Source organism: Ranitomeya imitator, chromosome 5 (genome assembly GCF_032444005.1).
Source record: "Ranitomeya imitator isolate aRanImi1 chromosome 5, aRanImi1.pri, whole genome shotgun sequence".
In the NCBI taxonomy this organism is placed as follows: domain Eukaryota; kingdom Metazoa; phylum Chordata; class Amphibia; order Anura; family Dendrobatidae; genus Ranitomeya; species Ranitomeya imitator.
The window spans coordinates 189,074,495-189,090,441 of NC_091286.1; the positions used below are offsets into that span (position 1 = coordinate 189,074,495).

At 43.9% G+C, this 15,947-nt stretch overlaps 1 protein-coding gene across 9 annotated transcripts in view; it reads left to right on the forward strand.

Annotated features, from left to right (window-relative positions):
• The window catches only part of CEP170 (centrosomal protein 170), a 303,057-nt gene that overhangs the window by 222,354 nt on the left and 64,756 nt on the right, over positions 1-15,947 (forward strand). The window contains exon 13 of one of the 9 annotated variants that reach the window (XM_069769427.1): positions 13,364-13,715. The exons of the other annotated variants lie outside the window; for them this stretch is intronic. Within the exon in view, the coding sequence (XP_069625528.1) occupies positions 13,364-13,580 (217 nt within the window). The 3' untranslated portion in view covers positions 13,581-13,715. Of the gene's footprint in view, positions 1-13,363; positions 13,716-15,947 lie in introns of those variants that run through there. 9 annotated transcript variants of the gene reach the window in all.

The following is a 15,947-nucleotide window of genomic DNA, read 5'->3' on the forward strand; positions in this document are numbered from 1 at the left end:
TAGCTGAAGAGCCCGGCGTTGCCTGGGCATAGTAAATATCTGTGGTTAGTTATAGCACGTCACTTCTCTTATTTTCCCATCACGCCTCTCATTTTCCCAATCACATCTTTAATTTTCCCCCTCACATCTCTCATTTTCTCCCTCACACCTCTCATTTTCTCCCTCACTCCTCTCATTCCTGCCTAACACTTGTCATTTCGACCTCACATCTGTCATTTTCCGATCACTCCACTATTGTTCCTCACTCCTCTCATTTTGCACTCACACCTTTTCATTTTCACCTCACACCTCTCATTTTCACCTCAGTATATACATGTTTGTCATCTCCCTTATATATAGTATACACCTGTATGTCATCTTCTGTATATAGTATATACCTGTATGTCATCTCCCCTGTATATAGTATATACCTGCTGTGTGTCATCTCCCCTGTATATAGTATATACCTGTATGTCATCTCCTCCTATATATAGTATATACCTGTATGTCATCTCCTATATATAGTATATACCTGTATGTCATCTCCTCCTATATATAGTATATACCTGTATGTCATCTCCTTCTATATATAGTATATATCTGTATGTCATCTCTTCCTGTATATAGTATATACCTGTGTGTCATCTCCCCTGTATATAGGATATATCTGTGTGTCATCTCCTCCTGTATATAGTATATACCTGTAGGTAATCTGCTCCTGTATATAGTAGATACCTGTGTGGCATCTCCTCCTGTATATAGTATATACCTGTATGTCATCTACTCCTGTATATAGTATGTACCTGTATGTCATCTCCTCCTTTATATAGTATATACCTGTGTGTCATCTCTCCTGTATATAGTATATATCTGTGTGTCATCTCCCCTGTATATAGTATATACCTGTGTGATCTCCTGTATTAGACCTCGTTAACACGTTATTTGCTCAGTATTTTTACCTCAGTATTTGTAAGATAAATTGGCAGCCTGATAAATCCCCAGCCAACAGGAAGCCCTCCCCGTGGCAGTATATATTAGCTCACACATACACATAATAGACAGGTCATGTGACTGACAGCTGCCGTATTTCCTATATGGTACATTTGTTGCTCTTGTAGTTTGTCTGCTTATTAATCAGAATTTTATTTTTGAAGGCTAATACCAGACTTGTGTGTGTTTTAGGGCAAGTTTCGTTTGTCAAGTTGTGTGTGTTGAGTTGTGTGTGGTGACATGCATGTAGCGACTTTTGTGAGATGAGTTTTGTGTGGCAACATGCGTGTAGCAACTTTTTGTGTGTCGAGTTGCATGTGACAGGTTAGTGTAGCAAGTTGTGTGCAGCAAGTTTTGCGCATGGCGAGTTTTGGGCGTGGTGAGTTTTATGTCTGGTGCCTTTTGAGTATGTGCAAGTTTTGTGTGAGGCAACTTTTGCATGTGTTGCAACTTTTGTGCATGTGGCAATTTTTCCGCATGTGCAAGTTTTGCGTGTGGCGAGTTTTCCATGAGGTGAGTTTTGCACTTGTGGCGAGTTTTGCGTGAGCCTATTTTTTGCATGTGGCGAGTTTTGAGCGGCGACTTTTGTGTTTCGACTTTTATGTGGCGAGGTTGGTGTATGTGTGGTGAAATGTGTGCTGAGGGTGGTATATGTGTTCAAGCACGTGGTAGTGTGTGGCGCATTTTGTGTGTGTGTTCATATCCCCGTGTGTGGTGAGTATCCCATGTCGGGGTCCCACCTTAGCAACTGTATGGTATATACTCTTTGGCGCCATCGCTTTCATTCTTTAAGTCCCCCTTGTTCACATCTGGCAGCTGTCAATTTGCCTCCAACACTTTTCATTTCACTTTTTCCCCATTATGTAGATAGGGGCAAAATTGTTTGGTGAATTGGAAAGCGCGGGGTTAAAATTTCACCTCACAACGTAGCCTATGACGCTCTCAGGGTCCAGACGTGTGACTGTGCAAAATTTTGTTGCTGTAGCTGCGACGCTTCCAACACTTTTCCTTTCACTTTTTTCCCCATTATGTAGATAGGGGCAAAATTGTTTGGTGAATTGGAACGCGCGGGGTTAAAATTTCGCCTCACAATATAGCCTATGACGCTCTCGGGGTCCAGACGTGTGACTGTGCAAAATTTTGTGGCTGTAGCTGCGACGGTGCAGATGCCAATCCCGGACATACACACATACACACACATACACACACACATTCAGCTTTATATAGTAGATATATACTGTATATATATAGATATATATATATATATATATATATATCTATATATATATATCAGTAGACACATGTATGTATATATATTATTACTTCATACAGCGCGAGATAGCTTTAAAGCCGGTAATTCAATTACTGGCTTTTGCTATCTCCTTCCTAAACCAGACATGATATGAGACATGGTTTACATACAGTAAACCATCTCATATCACCATATTTTTTTTGCATATTCCACACTACCAATGTTAGTAGTGTGTATATGCAAAATTTGGCCGTTCTAGCTATTAAATTAAAGGGTTAAATGGCGGAAAAAAATGGCATGGGCTCCCGCACAATTTTCTCCGCCAGAGTAGTAAAGCCAGTGACTGAGGGCAGATATTAATATCCTGGAGAGGGTCCATGGTTATTGCCCCCACCCCCTGGCTAAAAACATCTGCCCCCAGCCACCCCAGAAAAGGCACATCTGGAAGATGCGCCTATTCTGGCACTTGGCCACTCTCTTCCCATTCCCGTGTAGCGGTGGGATATGGGGTAATGAAGGGTTAATGCCACCTTGCTATTGTAAGGTGACATTAAGCCAAATTAATAATGGAGAGGCGTCAATTATGACACCTATCCATTATTATTATTATTTATTGTTATAGCGCCATTTATTCCATGGCGCTTTACATGTAAGGAGGGGAATACATAAAAACAAGTACAATAATCTTAATCAATACAAGTCATAACTGGTACAGGAGGAGAGAGGACCCTGCCTGCGAAGGCTCACAATCTACAAATTAGGAGCAGACATACATTAATCCAATACTAGTAAAAGGTTAAAAAAAAAAACACACACACATTATTAAAAATTATTTTAATGAAAAAATCACAAAGGTTGTTGTAATAATTTATTCTACGCTCAATCCACTCACTGAAGACCCTCGATCTGTAACAAAGTCAAAATAATAAACCAACAATATACATACCTTCCGAAGATCTGTAAAGTCCCACGATGTAAATCCATCTGAAGGGGTTAAAATATTTTGCAGCCATGAGTTCTGCTAATGCAGCGGTGCTCCTTGCTGCAAAACCCCGGGGAATGAAGGTAAAGAAGGTCAATGACCTAAATTTACCTGCATTTGCGGTGAGGCGCCCTCTGCTGGTTGTCCCTAGATCGTGGGAACTTTCCTAGAAAGCTCCCAGGCTCGAGTTCATAAGAGGGCAACCAGCAGAGGGCGCCTCACCCTCGGCCGAGATACGCTGACAATCGCAGCATGCTGCGATTTCACTCGGATCCTGAATACGGCCGAGAAAATATCGGATGATGGGAGCTGCCCCATAGATTAACATTGGGACGAGTGCTATGCGATTTTTTATCGCATTGCACTCGTCCGTATTGCGGTCTAGTGTGACCCCGGCCTTAGCCATACAATGCATCTCTCCCCTCCCTCCATAATGCGTGGCCATTCACTGCAGAACTGTAGCTCCTTCTTATCTTCTTGAGGGATGAGTCCCAGACAGCTCCCAATGCTGCTCCATGCACACCACATGTCTTCACTCTTCTTGGGTCCAGATGCTGCTGAGCCCACTGTGTTCTGCTCCTCTGTAAACAAGCTCTGACTCTGATGCAGTAACTGCTGGTGATAGCAGATCACAGGGCAGCCACACACAAAATGGTGCTGCCCTGTGATGCTGCTCTTCATTCTTACTGTTGGGGCAGTAACTGCTGACATCACCATTTCCCTCCCCTTTTGGGTGGTCTAATATCCCTGGGGCAGAGCTGCTAAATCTTACTATAGCTGCTTGAGGTCTAAAACGGAAAATGCTCCCCCTAGTGGTAAATATGTATATTTGTAGAAAAATATATAATATTTTTCATATAGAAATGTTTGCAAACAGTGCAAACATTGCATTAATACATTTTAATTACTATTTTAAGCTTAATTTCACAAAAAAAAAAATACAAGAAAACTGGTGGCACCTTCCCTTTAAAATGTACATGTGTAAGCCAAAATCTTTCTGGGAAAGTGTCTTGTGGACGGATGAGACCAAGTTAGAGCTTTTTGATAAAGCACCTTACTCTACTTTTTACCGAAAATGTAATAAAGCCTACAAAGTAAAGAACACAGTACCTCCAGTCAAATATGGTGAAGGTTCAAAGATATTTTGTGGATGTTTTACTGCCTCTGGAACTGGGTGCCTTGACTGTGTACAAGGCATCATGAAATTTGAAGATTCACAAAGAATTTTGGGTCGCAATGTTAGTGCACAGTGTCAGGTCAGAATGCTGGATTTGTGTCCTAGGTCATGGGTCTTCCAGCAGGACAATTACTCCAAACATACTTCAAGAAGCACCAAGAAATGGATGGAAACAAAGCACTAGAGCATTCTAAAGTGGCCAGCAATGAGTCCAGCTCTAAATCCCATTGAACATCTATGGAGAGATTTTAAAATTGCTGTTGGGAGAAGGCATCTTTCATAGCTTTACTGCAACAGAGAGGGGCCTGAAGACTGCAGTCTAACTTCATATACTCCTGCACTGATTAGAAGCACTTCTCTTTCATATTAAACAGTGCAGGTTTCTGTTAGAAGTGCAGGGGTTAAACTGTTCAGCTTAGAGTCTCTGCAGCTTTCCTGCTTAGATGATCTCAGCTTCTCAGTATTGGCCACTCCTCTCTCCTATAAGTACGAACCTCTGGCAATATGTATCGCCAGTGTTAGGCCGGCATCACACTAGAGAGAAATACGGACGAGTGGGAGGCTTCAAAAACAATGCATTGCACTCGGACGAATGTTTCTCTATGGGGCAGCTCCCATCAGCCAAATATTTCATGGCCGTGTTTTACAGGCTGAGAAAATAGCAGCGTGCTGCGTTTGTTAGCGTATTGTGCAAAAAATCCGCCTATGAAAGTCTATGGGGGCGAGAAAAATGCGGATTACACATGGACCACATGTCTGACTTGCAAGAAATACGCATCGGTGTCCTTTAGAAAAAACGGTAATTCAGTGCGATGTACAGTAAAATCACGTTGACAGGTTAGAATAGAATCTACTATATAATTGTCTAAGGGTCACTTTCGTCTGTCTGTCCTTCTGTCACAGTTATTCATTCGCTGATTGGTCTCGGCAGCTGCCTGTCATGGCTGCCGGGACCAATCAGCGACGGGCACAGTCCGATTAGTCCCTCCCTACTCCCCTGCACTCACTACATGGCGCCCGCTCCATAATCCCCTCTGCTCACCGCTCACACAGGGTTAATGGCAGCAGTAACGGCCCGCGGTGTAACGCACTCCATTACCGCTGCTATTAACCCTGTGCGTCCCCAACTATTTACTATTGATGGTGCCTATGCAGCATCAATAGTAAAAATATGTCATGTTAAAAATAATTAAAAAAAAAAACCTGCTATACTCACCCTCCGCCACCTTTCCCACTAATCGCCTTGCTCCCCGGACCGCTCCATAGCAAGCGGCAGCTTCCGATCCCGTCCCAGGGCTGGTGTGCGACAAGGACCTGCCGTGACATCACGGTCATGTGACCGCGACGTCATCATAGGTCCTGCTCACACCAGCCCTGGGACCGGAAGGTGCCGCTTGCAATGGAGCGGTCCCGGGAGCGTGGCAAGTAGCGGGAAAGGCGGCGGATGGTAAGTATAGCAGGACTTCAACGGGCCTTCAGAAGGTGAGTATATGTTTATTTTTTGTTTTAAGTCTCTATACTACGTGGCTCTGTGCTGGGCAATATACTACGTGACTGGGCAATATACTACGTGACTGGGCAATATACTACGTGACTGGGCAATATACTACGTGACTGGGCAATATACTATGTGGCTGGGCTATATACTACGTGACTGCACAATACACTACGTGGCTGGACAATATACTCCGTCGCTGGCCAATATACTACGTGGCTCTGCTATATACTATGTGGCTGTGCAATATACTACGTAGCTCTGCTATATACTATGTGGCTGGGCAACATATTATGTGACTGGGCAATATACCGTACTACGTGGCTCTGCTATATACTATGTGGCTGGACAATATGTGACTGCCCAATATACTACGTGGCTGGGCAATATACTACGTGGCTGGGCGATATATACTACGTGGCTGGGCGATATATACTACGTGGCTGGGCAATATACTACGTAGCTCTGCTATATACTATGTGGCTGGGCAATATACTACGTGACTGGGCAATATACTGTACTACGTGGCTCTGCTATATACTACGTGACTGGGCAATATACTGTACTACGTGGCTCTGCTATATACTATGTGGTTGGGCAATATGTGACTGCCAAATATACTACGTGGCTGGGCAATATACTACGTGGCTGGGCAATATACTACGTGGCTGGGCAATATACTACGTGACTGGGCAATATACTACGTAGCTGGGCAATATACTACGTGACTGGGCAATTTACTACGTCACTGTGCAATATACTACGTGGCTGGGCCATATACTACGTAGTTGGGCAATATACTATGTCACTGGGCAATATACTACGTCACTGGGCAATATACTATGTCGCTGGGCAATATACTACGTGGACATGCATATTCTAGAATAGCCGATGCGTTAGAATCGGGCCACTATATATATATATATATATATATATATATAGCCACGTAGTATATTGCCCAGCCACATAGTATATTGCCCAGCCACGTAGTATATTGCCCAGCCACATAGTATACTGTATTGCTCAGCCACGTAGTGGGGGACTTTAATTACCTGGATATTAACTGGGAAACAGAAATCTGTGAAACCCATAAAGGCAACAGGTTTCTGCTAATAACCAAGAAAAATTATCTTTCACAATTGGTGCAGAATCCAACCAGAGGAGCAGCACTTTTAGACCTAATACTATCTAATAGACCTGACAGAATAACAAATCTGCAGGTGGTCGGGCATCTAGGAAATAGCGACCACAATATTGTACAGTTTCACCTGTCTTTCACTAGGGGGACTTGTCAGGGAGTCACAAAAACACTGAACTTTAGGAAGGCAAAGTTTGACCAGCTCAGAGATGCCCTTAATCTGGTAGACTGGGACAATATCCTCAGAAATAAGAATACAGATAATAAATGGAAAATGTTTAAGAACATCCTAAATAGGCACTGTAAGCGGTTTATACCTTGTGGGAATAAAAGGACTAGAAATAGGAAAAACCCAATGTGGCTAAACAAAGAAGTAAGACAGGCAATTAACAGTAAAAAGAAAGCATTTGCACTACTAAAGCAGGATGGCACCATTGAAGCTCTAAAAAACTATAGGGAGAAAAATACTTTATCTAAAAAACTAATTAAAGCTGCCAAAAAGGAAACAGAGAAGCACATTGCTAAGGAGAGTAAAACTAATCCCAAACTGTTCTTCAACTATATCAATCGTAAAAGAATAAAAACTGAAAATGTAGGCCCCTTAAAAAATAGTGAGGAAAGAATGGTTGTAGATGACGAGGAAAAAGCTAACATATTAAACACCTTCTTCTCCACGGTATTCACGGTGGAAAATGAAATGCTAGGTGAAATCCCAAGAAACAATGAAAACCCTATATTAAGGGTCACCAATCTAACCCAAGAAGAGGTGCGAAACCGGCTAAATAAGATTAAAATAGATAAATCTCCGGGTCCGGATGGCATACACCCACGAGTACTAAGAGAACTAAGTAATGTAATAGATAAACCATTATTTCTTATTTTTAGGGACTCTATAGCGACGGGGTCTGTTCCGCAGGACTGGCGCATAGCAAATGTGGTACCAATATTTAAAAAGGGCTCTAAAAGTGAACCTGGAAATTATAGGCCAGTAAGTCTAACCTCTATTGTTGGTAAAATATTTGAAGGGTTTCTGAGGGATGTTATTCTGGATTATCTCAATGAGAATAACTGTTTAACTCCATATCAGCATGGGTTTATGAGAAATCGCTCCTGTCAAACCAATCTAATCAGTTTTTATGAAGAGGTAAGCTATAGGCTGGACAACGGTGAGTCATTGGACGTGGTATATCTCGATTTTTCCAAAGCGTTTGATACCGTGCCGCACAAGAGGTTGGTACACAAAATGAGAATGCTTGGTCTGGGGGAAAATGTGTGTAAATGGGTTAGTAACTGGCTTAGTGATAGAAAGCAGAGGGTGGTTATAAATGGTATAGTCTCTAACTGGGTCGCTGTGACCAGTGGGGTACCGCAGGGGTCAGTATTGGGACCTGTTCTCTTCAACATATTCATTAATGATCTGGTAGAAGGTTTACACAGTAAAATATCGATATTTGCAGATGATACAAAACTATGTAAAACAGTTAATACAAGAGAAGATAGTATTCTGCTACAGATGGATCTGGATAAGTTGGAAACTTGGGCTGAAAGGTGGCAGATGAGGTTTATCAATGATAAATGTAAGGTTATACACATGGGAAGAAGGAATCAATATCACCATTACACACTGAACGGGAAACCACTGGGTAAATCTGACAGGGAGAAGGACTTGGGGATCCTAGTTAATGATAAACTTACCTGGAGCAGCCAGTGCCAGTCAGCAGCTGCCAAGGCAAACAGGATCATGGGGTGCATTAAAAGAGGTCTGGATACACATGATGAGAGCATTATTCTGCCTCTGTACAAATCCCTAGTTAGACCGCACATGGAGTACTGTGTCCAGTTTTGGGCACCGGTGCTCAGGAAAGATATAATGGAACTAGAGAGAGTACAAAGGAGGGCAACAAAATTAATAAAGGGGATGGGAGAACTACAATACCCAGATAGATTAGCGAAATTAGGATTATTTAGTCTAGAAAAAAGACGACTGAGGGGCGATCTAATAACCATGTATCTATAATATAACGCTGGGAGCGTCACTCTGTCCAAAGCCTTTATAGACTGCGCTGGTGCAAGCGCCGGCGCAGTCTGGGCCTCACAGAGTGACGCTCCCGGGAGATCGCGGTATGCTTTCACACGGAACGCACACCGCGATCTCCAACAGAGAAGCAGGGACCGCCAGGAGGGTGAGTATCGGCCATATTCACCTGTCCTGAGTTCCACCGCTGAGCGCCATCATCTTCCCGGTCTTCGGCCTGTGACCTTCAGTTCAGAGGGCGCGATGACGCGCTTAATGCGCGCCGGCGCCGCCCTCTGACTGACCAGTCACAGCCAGGAGACCGGGAAGATGGCGGCGCGCAGCGCTGGAACGGGACAGACAGGTGAGTATAGTAAGTGCTGGGGGGCCTGAGCTGGCGGCGATACCGGCACCTGACCCCCACAGCGCGCCTGTGTCCCCGCCAGCTCAGGCCCCCGGATGGGTGCAGCACATGACAGGATGGGGACGCAGGATGGTTGCAGCACATACCAGGATGGGGACGCAGGATGGGGACGCAGGATGGTTGCAGCACATACCAGGATGGGGACGCAGGATGGTTGCAGCACATACCAGGATGGGGACGCAGGATGGGGACGCAGGATGGGTGCAGCACATACCAGGATGGGGACGCAGGATGGGTGCAGCACATGACAGGATGGGGACGCAGGATGGGTGCAGCACATGACAGGATGGGGACGCAGGAAGGGTGCAGCACATGACAGGATGGGGGCGCAGGATGGGTGCAGCACATGACAGGATGGGGGCGCAGGATGGGTGCAGCACATGACAGGATGGGGACGCAGGATGGGTGCAGCACATGACAGGATGGGGACGCAGGAAGGGTGCTGCACATGACAGGATGGGGGCGCAGGATGGGTGCAGCACATGACAGGATGGGGACGCAGGATGGGTGCAGCACATGACAGGATGGGGACGCAGGATGGGAGCAGCACATGACAGGATGGGGACGCAGGATGGGTGCAGCACATGACAGGATGGGGACGCAGGATGGAGCAGCACATACCAGGATGGAGACCATATACCAATATAAATGCTCGCCACCCGGGCGTAGAACGGGTTCAATAGCTAGTAAGTATATAAGGGGACAATACAAATATCTCGCTGAGGATCTGTTTATACCAAGGAAGGTGACGGGCACAAGGGGGCATTCTTTGCGTCTGGAAGAGAGAAGGTTTTTCCACCAACATAGAAGAGGATTCTTTACTGTTAGGGCAATGAGAATCTGGAATTGCTTGCCTGAGGAGGTGGTGATGGCGAACTCAGTCGAGGGGTTCAAGTGAGACCTGGATGTCTTCCTGGAGCAGAACAATATTGTATCATACAATTATTAGGTTCTGTAGAAGGACGTAGATCTGGGGATTAATTATGATAGAATATAGGCTGAACTGGATGGACAAATGTCTTTTTTCGGCCTTACTAACTATGTTACTATGTTACTATAGTATGTTGCCCAGTCTCGTACTATATTGCCCAGCCACATAGTATATTGCCCAGCCACGTAGTGTATTGCCCAGCCACATAGTATATTGCCCAGTCACGTAGTATATTGCCCAGCCCGCGTAGTACATTGCCTAGCCTGCGTAGTACAATGCCCAGCCCGCGTAGTATATTGCACAGCCCATGTATTATATAGCAATGTGGGCATCATATCCCTGTTAAAAAAAAGAATCAGGATAAAAAATAATTATATACTCACCCTCCGTTGGCCCCTGGATCCAGGAAGCATTTACCGACGCTCCTCGCGCTCCGGTCTCAAGAGTGCATTGCGGTCTCGCAAGATGATGACGTGGTGGTCTCGCAAGATCGCAGTGCATGGACTGGTCACCGGAGCGTCGCAAGGAGCGGGAAAGGCGCCGGAAGGTGTGTATATGATGATTTTTTATTTTTTTTTTTATTTTTAACATTAGATCTTTTTAATATTGATGCTGCATAGACGATACACTGCGGCATAACACGGTCCATTAGCGCTGCCCTGTGTGAGCACTGACTGGAGGGGAGTATGGAGCGGGCACTGACTGCGGGGCGGAAGGAGCGGCCATGTTGCCGCCGGACAGCGCCCGTCGCTGATTGGTCGTGGGCGTTTTGCCACGACCAATCAGCGACTTGGATTTCCATGACAGACAGAGGCCGCGACCAATGAATATCCGTGACAGACAGACGGAAGTGACCCTTAGACAATTATATAGTAGATATATATATATTTCTGTGAGGCACACACACATAAATACAGTATATATATGTATATATATATATATATATATATATATATATATATATTTTAAATACAGAGCTAGATAGCATAATAGCCCGTAATTCAATTGTTGGCTTTTGCTAAATCACTACCGAACCTGACAGGATATGAGACATGGTTTACATACAGTAAGCCATTTCATATCCGTTAGATTTTTACATATCCCTAACTAATAATGTTAGTGTGACCAAAAACGAACTTATAAGGAAGTCAAACGCCCAATATAAAACTAAACAAATTTTATTCCAATATAATATATAATGCAACATTAACATACATATAAAAAGGAACACAGACAAAGACACTGCCAACACTGGCATGCACCAGAAAAATAGCACCTTGCAGTAATAAAGTAAAGAACCACTATCATAAAAGAATCACATAGGAGTGAGATCAATAAAAGTGCATAAATAATGCTACTGAATTGTAACCATCATACTTAAGTATACATATGCGAGCAAAACTGCTTCATAAATAATTAATCTAAATGAGTATAGTAACTCAGTGAAGGTACACAAATAGGTAGATATAATTAATGGTTCATTATATATAGTTGAAATATTTATTAAAGTTTATATACCCTATGCAGGATTATCCTGCCTTTGTCTGCAAAAAGTGCTTAATGTTACCTAAGTCTGCTAGAATGTTACGTGCCCCTATAGGTATTATCCGCTAGCCTATAAAGTGTCTAGTGCTTGTGTGCTAATAGCCTCACATCAGTATAAGGTGCTTCAGTGCGGCACATAATAGGGAGCAAACATAGGCATAATAACATGACAGGACTAAGGAAAGCAAAGGGTTTAAGGTGCTAAATGATACATGACCTGTGCGTGCAGATGGTCCCCGACGCGCGTTTCGCGACTTGCTTCTTCCTGGGGGATTATCGTATCTTTTTAATAATGTTAGTGTCTGTGCGTAAAATTTGGGAGCTGTAGGTGTTAAAATAAAGGGTTAATTCATGGAAAAAACAGGCGTGGGCTCCCGCGCAATTTTCTCCGCCAGAGAGGGAAAGCCAGTGACTGAGGGCAGATATTAATAGCCTAGAGAGGGACCATGGTTACAGTGGCCATTTGGATCATTCTGCTTTTGAGAAGGTAAAATCCAGACCTAGAAGTACACTTGTATTCACTAGTATGGATAGTGACAAAGTGGATTCCCTCAATACACCAGTCACATTTACTACCTCATTCACTTTGCAGTTTAACTACATCAAACATATCATTCAAAGATGCTTACCTGAAGTAAATCTAGATGACATTATCAGGAAAATTGTGGCAAGGGGCTGTAGATACAGGTGCTTCCCACAAAATTAGAGTATCATCAAAAGTTAATTTATTTCAGTTCTTCAATACAAAAAGTGAAACTCATTTTATATAGAGTTATTACAAACAGAGTGATGTATTTCAAGTGTTTATTTCTGTTAATGTGGATCATTATGGTTTACAGCCAATGAAAACCCAAAACTCATTATCTCAGTAAATTAAAGTACCGTATTTTTCGGACTATAACACGTACTTTTGCCCCCCAAAAAATGTGAGTAAAATGGGGGGTGCATCTTATAGTCGTAATGCAAGCTTACCGCAGTGGTGTGGTGGCGGCGGCAGAGGTGCAGAGATGATGAGCGGTATGGCGTGAGCAGGGTCCTTTCCACAGGTGAGGTGACGCAGTGGCCGGTATCCAATGTGAGCATCAGAGCCGGGTTAATCACCGGTTTCTCGGTGGCGGCGGCCATCTTCCTGAGGCCGCGCGTGCGCAGATGGAATGCTCTGCTTCCCGGGGCTTCAGGAAAATGGCCACGGGAGGCCGCTAGTGCGCAGATGGAGATCGCGGTGGCCATTTTCCTGAAGCCGAGTTCGCAGATTTAGATCTCGGCTTCAGGAAAATGGCCGCCGCGATCTCGGCATTCTCTGCTGGAGAATGAAATTTTCGTCTCCAAAAATTATTCTACAGGATGCCAGCTTAGGAGACCACGGCCCCGGCTGGAATAATAAAGATCTGCTCCATTGACCATCACTGAACCATGCTTACTTTTCTGAAACCCAGATTGGGACCATACAGTCACCTGGCACCTTGGATACATTTGGAGAAACCAGGTTGGGACCATCTGGTCACCTCTCACCATGGATACGATTGGGAAAACCAAGTTTGGATGAATCGGTCACCTGGCCACGTACCTAAATGGACTGTCATCTTCCTAAGCTTGTCTTTACCTCCTCTGTGTGCGTGCCATAAGTGGGGTAATCAGCCCTGGAAGCTCTAAAGTACCAGCTGCTCTTATCCCGGTGAGTCAGCAGAAGGGTGAGACTCTGTAAGTTTGCAGCATCTTGGGTATTTTGCTGGGACTTTTCTATGTTATCTGCCTGTTTTTTTGATCAATAAAGTATTGCCACACTGTTTTACCTTCAATCTGTGTTGTCTGAGTATTGTTATGCCCACGTTAAAGGGAGAGCGGGTGTTCAGTGGGAGGATCCCTGATTCTTGTGGTTTCAGAGAGCGGACCGTGGCACCACAGACGGCTCTGCTGTCCTAGCAGCTCGAGCTCTGCTAATGTGACATTGCACCCTCAGCATACTCAGGAGAAATTGCACAACAAATTTTGGGGTCCATTTTCTCCTGTTATCCTTGTGAAAAGAAAACATTTTTTGGCTAAAATAACATTTTTGTGGGAAAAATGTGATTTTTTTTTTTTTTTATCATTATTCTTTTATTTTCACTGCTTTATGTTATAAACTACTGTGAAGCAGCTGGGTGTTCAAGGTGCTCACCACACATCTAGATACATTCCTTGAAGGGGTATAGCTTCCAAAATGGTGTCACTTGTGGGGGTTTTCCACTGTTTAGGCACATCAGGGACTCTCAATATGAGACATAACACCGACAGACCATTCCTTCAAAGTCTACATTCCAAAACGTCACACCTTCTTTTCTGAGCCGTGCCTTGAGCGTAAACAGTATTTTGCCCCCACATGTGGGGTATCTGTGTACTCAGGAGAAATTGCACAACAAATTGTATGGTGCAATTTCTCCTGTTACCCTTGTGAAAATGCAAAATTTGGGGCTAAAACTCTGGCAAAATGTTATAAACTTCTGTGAAGCAGCTGGGGGTTAAAGGTTCTCACCACATATGTAGATAAGTTCCCGGAGGGGTCTAGTTTCCAAAAATGTTGTCACTTGTGGAGAGTTTCCACTGTTTAGGCACATCAGGGGCTCTGCAAATGCAGCATGACGTTTCCTAATTCCAGCAAATTTTGCATTTCAAAAGTCAAATGTCGCTCCTTCCCTTGTAAGCCCTGATGTGCACCCAAACCGTAGATTTCTCCCACATATGGGGTATCTGTGTACTCAGGAGAAATTGCACATCAAATTGTGTGATGCAATTTCTCCTGTTGCCCTGGTGAAAATGTAAAATTTGGGGCTAAAAATAATTTATGTGGAGAAAATGTGATTTTTTTTTTTCTATTTTCACAACTCTGTTATAAACTTCTGTGAAGCACCTGTGGGTTCAAAGGACTCACTACACATCTGGATAAGTTCCCTGAGGGCTCTAGTTTCCAAAATGTTGTCACTTGAAGGGGATTTCCGCTGTTTAGTCAGATAAGGGGCTCCGCTAATTAAGCCATCAAATTTTACAGTCAAAAAGTCAAATGGTGGTCTTTCCCTTCCGAGCCCTGCCATGTGTTCAAACAGTGGTTTTCCTTGGTGTTTATATCTCCTCCGCATGTGTATCTCAGATTTTCTTATCCGCAGAAGAGGTTATTGGTATGAATACTGAGAAAATACCTATCTTATTGGATAGTGGGGCGGGAGCCAATATGGTGGATGCTTGGTTTGCACAGGACCTTGGTCTTCCCTGTAGTACTCTGACGAAGCCCATCCCCACTTTTGCAATTGACCCTTCTCCTCTCGATCAGGGAAATTTTACTCAAGTAGTATATAATGTGAACCTACGCATAGAGGCTCTTCACTGGGAGCTCCTTTGTTAAATCTTGGAAGGTCTCCCTGCTCCTGCTATGTTAGGCCTTCCTTGGCTAGCTGTGCATAATCCAGTTATTGACTGGCAGTCCAGAGAAAGACTAATGGAGTGATTCCTGCAAAAATAGTTGCCTAGGTACCATAATTTCTACTGTTTCCACTAAAACCATACAATCTTTTCTGTCTGATTTTGTGAATGTGTTCTCCGAAAAGGGGTGCCAGGAACTGCCTCCCCACCCTGTGTATGAGTGCCTCGTAAACTTGCTCCTTGGAGAGTAATTACCCAAGACCAGATTATACAATCTGTCTGGCCCTGAAAGGCAGGTCATGAAGGATTACATCTCCGAGAGTCATGCTAAGGGACATATTAGACCCTCCTCTTTGTCTGAAGTGGCGGGGTTCTTTTTTGTTAAAAAGAAAGATGGGGACCTGCATCCCTGTTTAGATTTTCGTGAGTTAAATCTGATTACTATCCAGGACCCTTATCCACTCCCACTCATTCCTGACTTATTTAATCAGATTGTTAGGGCATCTCTAAGCTGGACATCAGGGAGCCTATAATTTGTTTAGGATCAAGGAGAGGGATGAGTGCATGATGGCATTTAACACTCCTGGAGGGTATTATGAAAACCTTTTCATGCCCTTTGGTTTTACT